Source organism: Lacerta agilis, chromosome 5 (genome assembly GCF_009819535.1).
Source record: "Lacerta agilis isolate rLacAgi1 chromosome 5, rLacAgi1.pri, whole genome shotgun sequence".
Lineage (NCBI taxonomy): Eukaryota > Metazoa > Chordata > Lepidosauria > Squamata > Lacertidae > Lacerta > Lacerta agilis.
This window is the reverse complement of record NC_046316.1, coordinates 95,109,519-95,124,518: the sequence shown is the minus strand read 5'-3', so window position 1 is coordinate 95,124,518 and position 15,000 is coordinate 95,109,519. Positions and strand designations below refer to the sequence as shown.

Sequence of the window (15,000 nt, the reverse complement as noted above, 5' to 3'; positions counted from 1 at the left end):
TTGCCTTTCATCCGTAGATCTCAGGGCTGTCCACAGCATAAAAATACAGGATGGAAACACAAAATGCAGAATAAAAACCAATTTCCCTAACAGCTGCAGGTGCTAATTCGCTTGCGTCAATAGATGCACATTTAGAAATAGTTTCTGCAATTGGAACGGAATAGAGAGAGGCTTCTTCTTGCCATTGCAACGAAAGCAGAGGCCAGGTGACCGGTGTGCCTGCTCTCGAGGTGCAAAGGGTGGATCAGGGCCCTTCCTGCTGTGGTCCTGAGAGAGAGAGAACAAGTGTGCTACTCTCCTTTCTCTGCGGTCGGGGCTTCTCACTCCCCACCCCCCCAAACATATATTTTATGAAGTTTCCAAATTTTCTCAAATTAGCTTCAAATTAGATAGCAACTTTGTTTCCCAGACTGACTTCCCACCGACACCTCCGCAGAGTTTTTATTCAAACCCTTATCTATTACGAAAACCCTCTAATATCATTATTTTATCGTCTTTTCCTTTGGCGCACCGCTTTCCCGCAGAAAGCTCACTCTTTAGCAATAAATCAGAAGGGGCTTGACGAGTATTATGTGCAGGGCCGGATTGAGGTTTGATGCGGCCCTCAGCTCCTGAAGGGAATGGGCCCTTGATATGTCCAGCTGTCCTTAGTCTACAACACATTGTCACTGTTTTTTGTGTTGAATATATGCTAGATGGTAACTGATGGACCTCATAGGTATCTCAAGCCATTTGCACATAACAAAATATGTATCTTTATCAAAGTAACTGTTGAACTGAAATACAATTAAGAAGAAGTATATTAATAGTGAAATACAATTAAGAAGAAGTATAAACCAGTCCATGCAGAATGCAGGCACCCTATATAGTGGTACCTCGGGTTACAGACGCTTCAGGTTACAGACTCCGCTAAACCAGAAATAGTACCTCTGGTTAAGAACTTTGCTTCAGGGTGAGAACAGAAATCGTGTGGCGGCAGCGGTAGACCCCATTAGCTAAAGTGGTACCTCGGGTTAAGAACAGTTTCAGGTTAAGAGTGGACCTGCAGAACGGATTCAGTTCTTAACCCGAGGTACCACTACTGTATATAGAAAGGAGCAAACCAGGGATATTTGAGGGAGCAGGCTAGCAGGAGGGGCCCATGGCTTACCTCATAGGAGCCTACACAACACAAAACACTGTTGCTGTTTGTAGGTTTTATTTTATTTGCTTTTTATCTTATATTTTGGAAATGTACAGGTGAAACTCAAAAAATTAGAATATCATGGAGAGGTTCATTTCTTTCAGTAATTCAACTTAAAAGGTGAAACTAATATAGGAGATAGACTCATGACATGCAAAGCGATATACATCCAGCCTTTCTTTGTTATAATTGTGATGATTATGGTGCACAGCTGATGAGAACCCCAAATTCACAAACTCAACTTTGACATATCTCGCTTTGCATGTCATGAGTCTATCTCCTATATTCAACTCCAGTAGCTAATGAAAACAATTGCTTACATAAATGGAGACATTCCCACGATATTCAAATTTTTTGAGTTTCACCTGTACATCCAGTGTTTTTTCCCCTTTAATTTTTTTAGGGGGTCCCAAGAGAGTGGGGCCTAAGCTATAGCTTGTTTTGCTTATCTGTGAATCCGGCACTGATTATGCGAGAGGGAGAAACACTTCTCTCTGTCCATTTCCTCTACCTGCAGTTCTGATGATGCAGGGCATTTATACTGATATACACCAATCTCTCTCTCTCTCTCTCTCTCTCCCCCCCCCCCCCGCAGGATATATTTGGCTACAAGACTAAAGGGTGCCGGAGGGCCCTGTGCATTGCTGGGTACGTCCTGTCCTGCGGAGTCCTCCTCCTCCTCTTCTACTGGAAGCCCGAGTGGGACGTGTGGGCCAACTGCGTGCCCTGCGACTTGGAGGAGGCCGATGTCGTGCTCTTGCGGACAACGGTGGGTACCTGTTGCATCTCCAAAGCAGCTTCCCCAAATTCTCATCCCCGGAGGTTGCAGCCAGGCCGGGCATCGCGGAGCTTCCTGCAGGCTGAGTCTCCCGCATCTCGCTGGGCAGCAACCCAAGAATTGGTTAACCTGCGGAACTCACATCTGCAGGAGGCAGTGACGACCACCAATTTGGAGGGCTTTAAAAGAGGTCAGGATAAACTTAGGGAGGTTTTCTTTCTTTCTTTGGCAATCCCCCGTAGCCGAGTAAGATTGTCTTCCATAAACACGTTTTTAACAGTGAGTCCGAAAACCCGCTCTTTAAAGCTCAATCAGAGCAAACATTAATCTGCGGAAAACCAGAATGGACATTTGCTCCGATTCAGCTTTGAAGTGGGTTTTTTGGGGGGGAATTCCAGAGCAAAACAAAAAAACCCACAAACCCTCCATGCTTGGACATAGAACGCTAAAGCGCGGACCTCAGCCTGGAAAGAGCAGGGCAGAAGTTGAATGTTGTAACGGAAAAATCCCAGGTGTGGAACTGCCCAGCCACCTGGCCCTTAGGGATAGGCCCACTGGTTTCTGCGGAGTTAAATAAAAGAAGTCTAGCCACTGGAGCAAGGACAAGACAGGGTTTATTGCGCAATAGGTTACAGTCAAACTGCACCCCCCAGAGCAGCGTTACAAGAACTTTTAAAACTCCTATCATATCCCAGAATACAGTTTGGAAACATCATCACTACATCACGAAAGGAAAGGGTTATACCTGTACATGATTGACATATAGGAAAAACAAGATTAGCATATGGGGGAAACAGAGCAATATCAGGGAGATAGCCCTGAGAAGTGTGAATGGGTGTTAAGTACTGGCAAGGATACCTTGAGCACTTATCTGGGAGAGAACAATGGGATTCTGGTTGAGGGATATTAGCCTGAAGCACCCAGAGATTACCTGCTGAGGCATTTCCCTGTGTATGTGGTCTCTCACCTACTGGATCATGGCAGAGAGATGGGTCCCCTTAAGGGCATCACTCCATACCCCAAATGAGTTTACTCGGGAAGAGACTTTGCTTAGGTGACCCCCCCCCCCAATAATTTCCGTAACAATGTGGAAAAGCACTAAGGCTTGTATCAATAGCTGCGTTATTTGTCCTGCTTTAACCGAGTTGTGAATTCCCAACAGGATTGACGCTGTGTTTTCCCTCCCCTAGGATGAGTTTCAGAAATATACCAGGAAGAAGGTGATCTGCCTTGATTTGCAGAGTGTCTTGGACAGTGAGAAGCTGGACCACCTCCTTTTTGGCGCAGACCAGGATTCCGTCATCAGCAGGGCCATCATGAAGCCTGGAATGACGGTGAGCTTTCCTCGGCACAAGCCGGCAAATGAGTGATGGGCCCCCAAAAGTGGCTTCTTGCTATCCTTCCCTTCCCTGCCCCTTCCTTTCCAGATCAGAGGAAATGGTCTATTTCTTCTTTGACGATCCCCTGAGTAAGATTGTCTTCCATAAACACGGTTTTAGCAATGAGTCTGTAAATGACTGTGGAGGCCAGTTCTGGATCCACATGTCCTTCCACAGTGGGGACATTGGTTTCTGGGCGGAAGTTGATCACAGTGTGGATTTGTCCAGTGTGCCTTCCTCTTAACATGTTTCTCCCTTGCGTCCTGAGTTCGAGCATCTTCAAAGCCCAGGACACCTTTGGTCAAGGCTGTTCTCCAATTGGAGCGCTCGCAGGCCAGTGTTTCCCAATTGTTGGTGTTTATAATGTAATGGAAAATCCCAGGTGTGGAACTGCCCAGGCACCTGGCCCTTGGGGATAAGCCCACTGGTTTCTGCATAGTTAAATAAAAGAAGTCCAGCCACTGGAGCAAGGACAAGACAGGGTTTATTGCGCAATAGGTTACAGTCAAACTGCACCCCGAGAGCAGCGTTACAAGAACTTTTAAAAACTCCTACCATATCCCAGATTACAGTTTGGAAACATCATTACTACATCATCACTACATCACGAAAGGGAAGGGTTATACATGATTAACATATAGGAAAAACAAGATTAACATATGGGGAAAATGGAGCAATATCAGGGAGATAGCCCTGAGCAAATGTGAATGGGTGTTAAGTATTGGCAAGGATACCTTGAGCACTTATCTGGGAGAGAACAATGGGATTCCAGTTGAGGGATATTAGCCCAGTGGCTTCCTGAAGCACCCAGAGATTACCTGCTGAGGCATTTCCCTGTGTACACGGTCTCTCGCCTACTGGATCATGGCAGAGAGATGGGTTCCCTTAAGGGCATCACTCCGTACCCCAATGAGTTTACTCGGGAGGAGACTTTGCTTAGGTGACCCCCCCCCCCATAATTTCCGTAACAATACTACATTTTAAAAGTTACAGGTGGGTAGCCGTGTTGGTCTGCCATAGTCAAAACAAAATAAAATAAAAAATTCTTTCCAGTAGCACCTTAGAGACCAACTAAGTTTGTTCTTGGTATGAGCTTTCGTGTGCATGCTATCTGAAGAAGTGTGCATGCACACGAAAGCTCATACCAAGAACAAACTTAGTTGGTCTCTAAGGTGCTACTGGAAAGAATTTTTTATTTTATTTTGTTTTGACATTTTAAAAGATTTGCCTCGAGAGAGTCTTTGAACTTCTTTTGTTGTCCACCAGTATTTTGCTTTCCAATCTTGAGTTGGGAATAGAGTAGCTGCTTTGGAAGACGACCATCAGGCATCCGCACAACATGTCCAGTCCAACGAAGTTGATGTTGAAGAATCATGGCTTCGACACGCGTGATCTTTGCTCCTTCCAGGACACTGGCATTAGTTCGCCTGTCTTCCCAAGCGATGTGTCAAATTGTATACTGTGTCTGGCAGAGGCTAGAGAGGGGTGATGCCGATTGGCCCTCTGGACCCCAAAAGGATTTCCTGAAAATTCTTCCCTGGGGCAAATTTCCTGACTTCTAGGTCTCCAAGCCCTTGCCATGCCAAGGTCACTTTCAGAGCACACCGGACTCTGCGCAAAGATGACAAGCTTGTGCGGTGGAGCAAGGGCACCATTCTTGTCCCCTCCCTGGGCCACAGCAGAGAGGTCCGTACTCTGCTTATGGGCTGGGATGCTTCAATGGGCAAGTGGGGCACATTCAGAGCCATTGAGCATTGTGGGAGCTGCTTGGGAACCGCACGGGAGGATCAGGAAACACCCCCCCCCCCAAAAAAAATCTCCCTGGCTACATGGGGAAGGGGGGACTAATCCCTAGCATTGAAGCTACAGCTTTTTAATTTTTAAATTTAGATTCAATAAAGTAAACCAAAGAAATATTCATAAAGACAGCATCAGTGGAACATTATCATGAAACTTATCATTCCAAAACATTATGAAAAATACCCATTTCCCGAGAAATCTGATGGTATATACGATTGATATGTATTTGTACATATTAATTTATAGGTATTTGTAGGTATCATTTCATAATAAGTTAATTTAATCATTGTTCCCATTTCCGCCTCCCCATCCATTCATTTTACAGATGCTTCTAACAAAATAACTGTAACCATGCATTGTTCTAACAGGTGAGATACATCCATGTACAAAAAATCCGTTACGTCTGGGACCTCACGGAAAAGCAGTTTGTGAGAGTCGGGTGAGTTTTTAACTTGACGGCAGGAGACTCTGAGGGATCGGGGGGGGGGCCGCTGGTGGAAATGCCGTTTCACCTTTCTGCCTTGTCTCCTTCTTAGGTCGCTGGAGGATAGCAACACTTGCTACGAAATCCATCAAAAATTTGGAGACGGGCTGACGAGGAAGGAGAAGGCGCTCAGGTGTGGTCCACGGGGCAGTCAGAGCTGGGCGGCCGCTCCTCATCTAGTCCGACCTGCTGCAAAGCAGGAATCAGTTGAATCCCTTCTCTCTCTCTTTTTCGTAATACATTTTTATTACATTTTACAATTTAATATTCAACACATTTATCATATAAAAGAAAACAGAACAAAACAAAACTCCCCCACCCCGTGACTTCCCTCAACTCCCCCTTCCGGTTCTTTAACAATTTGCTACTTCTGCTTAAATTTCTTCTGATTTTTTCCTCTTTTACCTGAATGCTCTTACATTCTTATCATTTTCATCCCAATTTTTCTTACATTTAATTCATTTCCGTATTGTCGTTCCTTTACTCTTGCTTTCTTAATTGTCAGTGTTTGACTCAAACCCTGCTAGCGAGTCCATTTCTTTACAATATTTCTGTAAGTACAGCACGTTCGTTCCTTGGGTCTTAACGGGGTCTCCTCCATCTCTCCTCTCTTTCTCAGGAGGTTGGTTTGCGGACCCAACGCCATTGAAATCGAAGTCCGCCCCATCTGGAAATTGCTCTTTAAAGAGGTAATGGGGTCTCTCTTTATTGTGGTTATTTGTTAAATATATATACGACTCTTCCTCCGAAGATTGCAGGGAAAGAGGCAGCAGCCATCGCAATGGCAGGGTGGATAGGTGGGGAGGTTGTGCAAAGGCTGCTTGTTTTACCCTGGAGAGATCTATTTATTTGTTCCACCCAGTGAGCTTCTTCTTCTTCATCATCATCATCATCATCATTTTTTATTTCTACCCTGCCCATCTGGCTGGGTTTCCCCAGCCACTCCGGGCAGCTTCCAACAAAAGATTAAAATTACATTAAAACATCAGGCATTAAAAACCTCCCAATACAGGGCTGCCTTCAGATGTCTTCTAAAAGTTTATTTCTTTGACATCTGCTGAGAGGGCGTTCCACAGGGCGGGCGCCACCACCGAGAAGGCCCTCTGCCTGGTTCCCTGTAACCTCACTTCTCGCAGGGAGGGAACCGCCAGAAGGCCCTCGGAGCTGGACCTCAGTGTCCGGGCAGAACGATGGGGGTGGAGACGCTCCTTTAGGTCTTCTGGGCTGAGGCCATTTAGTGGGGATTCGAACCCTGGTCTCTCCCAGGTCCTAGTCCAGCACTCTAACCCCTGTGCCACACTGCCTCTCTAGTTGGCAAGAGGCCCAGCATGGAGTCCCGGGATGCTCATCGGTCAGGCAGGAAGACTGACATTCTCTGGCCCGTGTTCTCTCTGCAGATCTTGAACCCTTTTTACATATTCCAAACCTTCACGCTGACCCTCTGGCTGGTCCAGGGATACATCGAGTACTCCGTTGCCATCATCATCCTGTCCATCATCTCTATCGCCCTCACAGTGTACGACCTCCGACAGGTGAGTCTGCCGCTCCTTTTGCCCTGGTCAGGGCATCTCCAAACGTAGCTTTCCTCCGCTCTTTCCTGTTAAAGCTCCATGTCCGAGTGCTCTTTGTGTGTGTGTGTGTTTTGCTCCAGAGATTTCCCAGCAAAAACCTGCTCTTTAAAGCCAAATTGGAGCAAACAGCAGTCTGCGGAAAACGCCAATGGCCATTTGTTGCGCTTCAGTTTTAAAGAGTGAGTTTTTGCAGGGAAAGCTCTGGGGCAAAAAGGGGGGGGCACTTGGACGCGGAACTTGAAAGCTTGAAACTCAGGACAAGAGGTCACTGTTGCCTTTAATCTGTCAGATTTGTATAGAGCTTTAATTCTAAGCAAACGATGTTTGGGGATGGGAGTGCCTTAAGCCTCCCGGAAGACCTCGCCCTCTCTCACACTGTGGGGCACCACCCTCTAATCCAGGGGTAGGCAAACTAAGGCCCAGAGGCTGGATCCGGCCCAATCACCTTCTAAATCCGGCTTGTAGACGGTCCGGGAATCAGCGTGTTTTTGCATGAGTAGAATGTATGCTTTTATTTAAAATGCATCTCTGGGTTATTTGTGGGGCATAGGAATTTGTTCATCCCCCCCAAAAAAAATATAGTCCGGCCCCCCACAAGGTCTGAGGGACAGTGGACTGACCCCCTGCTGAAAAAGTTTGCTTACCCCTGCTCTAATCCAAGCTGCAGAGTGCAGGTTAGGCAGCATCTCTATAGCAGGTAGGGAAATGTGCTCTGCACATGCCCAGGGACACTTTCTGCATTATTCCCATACCCTGTCCTGCAGGGCTGTTCCCTTGCCCAAGTGAAACTTTGCTGTCCTGGACAGTTTCTCCTGTCTGGGATTAACGGGGTTGAGCGACAAGCGCTTGTCCCCTTCTTGGCTTTCCAGAAGGGGGCTTAGAGTTAGGTTTCAATGAATCCAGGGACACTTTTCAACTTCGGAATGGATGGATTTTGCCAGGGGCCTGATTTGTAAATCTGGGGACTGTCCTCAGGAAACGGGGACGTCTGGTAACCTTAGCTTAGAGCAGGGGCCAGCAAACATTTTCAGCAGGCGGCCGTTCCACTGTCCCTCAGACCTTGTGGGGGGAACGGACTTTATTTTGAAGGGGGGGGGAGATTATGCAGGAGCACCATGAGCCCCGGTGGCTGCTTGCCTGTGTCTTGCGAGCGGCAGGGGCTGGTGATGGCGGAGGGACAATGATCAGCTCGCGAAAGGGCCCCCTTCCTTCTCTAGGCAGGGCGGAGAGAAGCCAGGAGGAGGGAGGGAGGAGGCAGCGCCGTGTGAGGGAGAGGGAGGGAGAGGGAAAGAACGTGCGCACTGGCGATCCACAGGGCAATTTAATAATCTGGCCCCCACGGCAGTACATGTCTGGGTCAAATCCTAAAAAACGCTGAACAACTTGGGGGTTAAATTCTCAAAAAAAGCTCAAAGCTCAACCACTTTGGTTGGCCACCACGCATGTTCACTTCGTAGCCATATTGTGCCAGGGCTGACGGAAGTTGCAGGAGAGAAAGTGGAAAGAGGAAAGTTTTCCTCCCTCTCTCCTGACACTAGGGCGCATGGGAATGTTGGAAGATTCAGGACATTGAGAAAATAATGATCCTGTTTCACACAGCACATAGTTAAACTGTGGAACTCCCTGCCACAAGGTTTCCCACAGTCACCTGGTTGGCCCCTGTGAGAACAGGATGCTGGACTAGATGGGCCCCCTTTAGCCTGACCCAGCAGGCTCTCCTTTTGCATGTGATTGAATCTTACGCACCAAAGAGGAGCCGGCTGGAAGGGCCCCCCCCCCAGACCAGCCGTCCCTGCTCAGACACGCTCAGCGCCTAAGTCTCCTCTTTCCGCAGCAATCGATCAAGTTGCACAACCTGGTGAAGGAGCACAACAAGGTGGAAGTCATGGCCTGGACCAAGAACGAAGGTGTGTGTGTGTGTGTGTGTGTGTGTGTGTGTGTGTGTGTGTCCCCTGAGACAGCTGCCTTCTTCTCCTGCCCCACAGCCTCCCCTTCCCCTCCCGGCACTATCCTGCTTCCCCATCTCCCCACACTGTGCAGCCTCAAGGCAAGGTGCCCCTGGAGACCTTTAAAGGAGGGGTTCCCAAACTCTTCTGGGTCACCCAGTGCCGGATTTACATAGAAGCTAAACAAGCTCTAGCTTAGGGCCCCACTCCATTGGGGGCCCCCCAAATAATTTAAAGGAAAAAAAACACTGGATGTACATTTCCAAAATATAAGATAAAAAACAAATACAGTGGTACCTCGGTTTACGAACTTCATCTGTTCCGGAAGTCGGTTCTTAAACCGAAACCGTTCTTAAACCGAGGCGCGCTTTCCCTAATGAGGCCTCCCGCCCCCGGTGCCTTTCCACCGTTCGGCTTCTGTTCTTAGACCAAGGTAAAGTTTGCAAACTGGGACACTATTTCCAGCTTTGCAGAGTTCATAAACCGAATAGTTCGTAAACAGAACGGTTCTTAAACCGAGGTACCACTGCAAAATAAAGCCTACATACAGCAACAGTGTTTTGTGTTGTGTAGGCTCCTATTTGTTACGTGCCAATGGCTTTAGGTACCTATGAGGTCCATAAATTACCATATAGCACATATTCAACAAAAAAACAGCAACAATTTGTTGTTGACAAAGGGCAGCTGGACATATAATGGGCCCCATTACCTTCAGGATCTTAGGGCCTCATCAAACCTTAATCCGGCCCTGGGGCCACCCCTGCCCAGGCACCCCCCCAGGGGTGGGGCACCGCTCCCTAGCACGCATGTCCTGACGTCACGACGTGTGCACAGCCTCCTAGGTGGACTGCGCATGTGTGGACATGCGCAGTCCACCCAAGATGGCGGGCGAGAGCAGCCGGCATCTGACTGGCGCCGTGCTGAGTTTTAAGGCTACTGTGGGCAAACAGCAGCACAGACGCTGTGCTGCTGTTCACGCATTGCAGCCTTTAAAAAGTTTCCGCACCACCAGCGCCGATCGCGGGGGCGAGGCCCGCCCCCAGAGTGTCACCCCCCCCAGGGCGGTACCCAGTGCGGAACGCCCCCCCCGCCCCCTTGCTCCGCCCCTGATCCAGACTTTTAGGCCCAGCTCAGCGCTTTAAAGCTGTGTGTCTGAGTGGTTGCTGATGTTGTTTGTCTCGGCACTTTTCCGGGGAAACCTGCGCTTTAACAGAGCCCCTTTTTCCTGCAGGGAGCTGCAAGGTGGAATCCTGCCAGCTGGTCCCAGGAGATGTCCTCCTCTTGGAAAGCCAGAAGTTTTCTCTGCCCTGCGATGCCATCCTGATAGAAGGAAGCTGCGTGGTCAACGAGGGGATGCTCACAGGTACATAGAAATGTCCCGGCCTCCCTTTCCCCTTCTCTCGTGCCGCCCTCCTTCTGCCCCGCTCTGGCTTCTTTCTCCTGCAGGTGAAGGGGTTTTGAGGGAGGCGGCTGCTGAAAGGTAAAATTTAAAAGGTGGCGGGTAAATTAAACTGTGGAACTCTCTCCAGCAGGAGACAGTGAGCTGGCCACCAAATGGATGGGGCAAATTCAAAAGAGGATGGGGCAAATTCATGGCGGAGGAGAGGACTGTCAGGGGCTCCTAGTCAGGGACTCCTCTGGATCTCAGTTGCTGGAGGAAAGAGGGTGATGTGCTCAGATCCTGCTTGCCCGCTTCCCATTGGGGCATTTGAGACCTTTGGGTCTGGGGCGGTATAGAAACAAAATAAATAATATAAAAATAAAAATTTGGATGGCCCCTGTGAGAACAGGATGCTGAACTGGATGGTCCTCTTTGGCCGGATCCAGCAAGCTCTTCTTACCTTCTAATGTACAGCCTTTTCGGCCGAGGGGAGCACAACATTCATGGGCCCCATCCCCTTGGCAGCTCTCTCTGCAATGCCACCTCAGAGTGTGTGCCCCGTTGCAATGAAGACAATGCTCTTCCCTTGCCTGGCCCCACCTTCATTTTCCTCCCCTTGAATCTCATTCCAGTTTGCAAGCTCCTTGGGGCAGGGCCTCCCTTGAAGCGCTGTGCGCGTTGATGGTTCTGTGCAAAGTAATCGCCATAATTAGTAATAATCCATGCACGTTGATTCTGCAAATGGATTCAAGTTGCAAGAAACGTGGTTTTGCGTAGACATTAGGAAGAACATATTCTGGTTCTTCAAGGTCCTGTTTGATGGTGGAACAGTCTCCCTCGGAAGCTGGTGGACTCTCCTTCCTTGGAGGTTTCCAAGCAGAGGTTGGGTGGCCATCTGTCTTGGATCCTGTAGCCGAGATTCCTGCCTTGCAGAGGGTTGGGCTAGATGACTCTTGGGGGTCCCTTCGAACTCCTCGATGCCATGATTCTGTGGCGATGTCCACTGAGCGGGTGGGATTTGGGCTGCGTTTGCAGGCGAAAGCGTTCCCGTGACGAAGACCCCCTTGCCCCAAACGGACAACACCAAGCCCTGGAAAGTTCACAGCGTGGAAGACTACCGCCGACACGTCCTCTTCTGCGGCACAGAGGTCATCCAGACCAAGCGAGCGGGAAAAGGCCCCGTCAGGGCCGTCGTGCTGCAGACAGGTGAGTCAAGCAGCTGTTGTAAGGAATAAACTGCTCCTTTCCCCTTATGGGGTACCTAAGAGGCCATGTAGAGTCCTTAAGTGGGATCCCTATCGGTAGGAGAAAATAACAGAGCCCAAGCAGAGAATACAGTGGTAGCTTGGGTTACAGACGCTTCAGGTTACAGACTCCGCTAACCCAGAAATAGTACATTGGGTTAAGAACTTTGCTTCAGGATGAGAACAGAAATCGCACGGTGGCAGCAGGAGGCCCCATTAGCGAAAGTGGTACGTCAGTTTCAGGTTAAGAACGGACCTGCAGAACGAATTAAGTTCTTAACTTGAGGTACCACTGTATTGAGAAGCAAAGCAGCTAGTAAGCCTGGTTGCAACAGGATCACCTGGTTGCAACACTCACCACAAGCAGGAGGAAGCCAGAACAATGGTGCGCAAGCCCTTACATAGACTTTTTAAATTGCCCACCCTGTAGCTCAAGACCACCCCCCAAAACATCATCATCCATACATGCCAGGAAGAGGTGCAGAAATTGGAGTGTGTTGCTTCTCTCCTGTCCGCCAGGATACCTGATCATGCCTGATCTGATTGCCTTTTCTGGGTAGCCTGGCCATTCCTTTGAGATGGTAAATCCTTAGTTCCTGAGTCTCTTACGCATATTGAGAGTGTGCTCAGCTTCACAGATCCTTGCCAGGCTGTATTTCAAAAGGGAGGTGTAAGCCCCTGCAGTCCAAAGACTATTGGAAAGATTTTCCCATTTCCTTCCTCCTTGCAGAGAAATATTTGAGGTCAATTTGGGAGAGTCAAAAGGGCTTCAGGATTTCTCTCCTGTACTACTGTTTCAGACACTATACTTTTATGCATATGTGTTTGCAGTGTACATTTATGAACATTAGATAGATAGATAGATAGATAGATAGATAGATAGATAGATAGATAGATAGAATGACCTTAGAATTCCTATAACACAGCTTTGTGATTTTGCACCTCTTTAAGGTAGGGAGGTCCCGTTGTTCGGTCCCAGCTCCTGCCCACCTAGCAGTTCGAAAGCATGTCAAAGTGCAAGTAGATAAATAGGGACCGCTCCAGCAGGAAGGTAAACGGCGTTTCCGTGCGCTGCCCTGGTTCGCCAGAAGCAGCTTTGTCATGCTGGCCACATGACCCGGAAGCTGTCTACGGACAAACGCCGGCTCCCTCGGCCTATAGAGCGAGATGAGCACCGCAACCCCAGAGTCGGACACGACTGGACCTGATGGTCAGGGGTCCCTTTACCTTTACCTAAGGTAGGGAGATGGGTGACCCTGAATGTGGAGGGGAGAGAAAAAAATCAAATCTATTTTTGCAATTAGGACTCTTGCCAGTTGGTCCTCGAAAGGTCGTGGCCTAGGCAGGGGCGTCGCTAGCCACTGGGCTGCTGGGGGCGGCAAGCCCAGTGGCACCCATGGGGGCGGGGCGTCGCTCCGTGCGCATGACGTCATGACGCATGCGCACGGAACAACGCCTCCGTGCGGGCCAGTTGGCCCGCCCCTCTCCCGCTGCGCTCCGTGAGCGGAGCCGTCCCGGGGAAAGGAGAGGGGTTGGGCCAGCGGGCCTGCCCCTGTCCTTTCGCCCCGGGCTCCGCTCCCTGAGCACAGCGGGCAGGGAGCGGCGCGGCGGCGCGTGGGAGTGGTGGGAGGGGCCGCCGCTTGTCACCCCACGTGCCGCCGTTCGTTCCGTCGCCCCGGGAGCAGCAGCACCGCACACACTGTGCGCCGCTGCTGCTCCCACGGTGACGGAGCGAGCGGCGGTGCGTGGGGGTGACTTGCGGCGGCCCCTCCCACCACTCCCCACCGGTCACCCAGGGAGGAGCAGCGCTGCAGGAACGGGGTGCTCGCTCGGCCGAGCGAGCACCCCGTCCCTGCAGCGCTGCTGCTCCCGGGGTGACGGAGGGAGCGGCGGCGCGTGGGAGTGATGGGAGGGGCCGCCGCAAGTCACCCCCACGCGCCAAAATGTTACGCCCACCTAGGGGCGGCCCGAGGGGCAGCCCGCCCCCCCCGCCCCCACCCTACGATGCCCCTGGGCCTAGGTCTTGCAGGTGACGGGGTGGGGTGGAAAGTTAAACTATGGAACTCTTCCTGATGTGCTATGGGACTCTCCTTTCTTGAAAGTTGATGGTGCATGTGATGAATGCATACGAAATCCGAAATTGAGCTTGACTCACCTGGTGCCAAGAGGAAGCGCTTTGCTTTCGAATCCTAACAATAGCATACGGGGGGGGCAGGGGGGAATGCAGACCTGCATGCAGGTTGTGTCAAAGAGCCTCTTCTCCAGGCCTGATTTCAATGCGGAAGTCACGGGTGCGAGAAGGTACCCCGAAAAGTGTAACTGTGTCTTGGGCAGCTCAGAGATAAGCGAAACCTTTATCATTGGGAGTATTCAATCCAGTGTGGTGTAATAATAATAATAATAATAATAATTTATTATTTATACCCCGCCCATCTGGCTGGGCCTCCCCAGCCACTCTGGGCGGCTTCCAACACAATACTAAAATACAATAATTCATCAGACATTAAAAGCTTCCTTAAACAGGGCTGCCTTCAGATGTCTTCTAAAAGTCTGGTAGTTGTTGCTCACTTTGACATCTGGTGGGAGGGTATTCCACAGGACGGGTGCCACTACTGAGAAGGCCCTCTGTCTGGTTCCCTGTAGCTTAGCTTCTTGTAATGAGGGAACCGCCAGAAGGCCCTCGGAGCTGGGCCTCAGTGTCCGGGTAGATTGATGGGGGTAGTGGTTAAGAGCGGTGGACTCGTAATCTGGTGAACCGGGTTCGCATCTCCACTCCTCCACATGCAGCTGCTGGGTGACCTTGGGCTACTCACACTTCTCTGAAGTCTCTCAGCCCCACTCACCTCACAGAGTGTTTGTTGTGGGGGAGGAAGGGAAAGGAGAGTGTTAGCCGCTTTGAGACTCCTTTGGGTAGTGAAAAGCGGGATATCAAGTCCAAACTCTTCCTCTTCAAACTCTTCTCTGTGGAGCGGGAAGGGGGTTCATTGGCACCCAGGAATGAGAGAGGTCCCTTTCCATGGGCTTGTTTTGGCCTAGGGGCTGCCAGCGTCTCCACCCCCATCATTCTGCCCAGACACCGAGGTCCAGCTCCGAGGGCCTTCTGGCGGTTCCCTCCCTGCAGAAAATGAGGTTACAGGGAACCAGGCACAGGGCCTTCTCGGTGGTGGCGCCCGCCCTGTGAAACCCCCTCCCATCAGACGTCAAGGAGATAAAAAATTACACAACTTTTAGAAG

General features: G+C 50.1%; 2 protein-coding genes across 2 annotated transcripts in view; both read left to right on the top strand.

Moving 5' to 3' along the window:
- LOC117046408 (probable cation-transporting ATPase 13A4) overlaps positions 1-3,187 on the top strand; it is a gene marked incomplete at its 3' end in the record, with an annotated part of 13,924 nt that extends 10,737 nt beyond the window's left edge. Inside the window, exons 2-3 of the mRNA XM_033148211.1 lie at positions 1,779-1,952; positions 3,152-3,187. Coding sequence (XP_033004102.1) covers positions 1,779-1,952; positions 3,152-3,187 — 210 coding nt within the window. The remainder of the gene's footprint in view (positions 1-1,778; positions 1,953-3,151) is intronic.
- Positions 3,188-5,640: 2,453 nt separating this feature from the next.
- Positions 5,641-12,326, top strand: LOC117046407 (probable cation-transporting ATPase 13A5). Its single transcript, XM_033148210.1, has 8 exons — positions 5,641-5,645; positions 5,677-5,757; positions 6,244-6,313; positions 7,022-7,156; positions 9,030-9,102; positions 10,373-10,504; positions 11,558-11,728; positions 12,286-12,326. The coding sequence occupies exons 1-8, from the start codon at positions 5,641-5,643 to the stop codon at positions 12,324-12,326; spliced, it is 708 nt and encodes a 235-aa protein (XP_033004101.1).
- Positions 12,327-15,000: the final 2,674 nt, after the last annotated feature.

Coding starts and splice junctions, on each gene's coding strand:
- LOC117046407 (XM_033148210.1), top strand. Junction 5,758..6,243: donor AGGAAGGAGAAGGCGCTCAG/GTGTGGTCCACG, acceptor TCTCTTTCTCAG/GAGGTTGGTTTGCGGACCCA. Junction 7,157..9,029: donor CAGTGTACGACCTCCGACAG/GTGAGTCTGCCG, acceptor CTCTTTCCGCAG/CAATCGATCAAGTTGCACAA.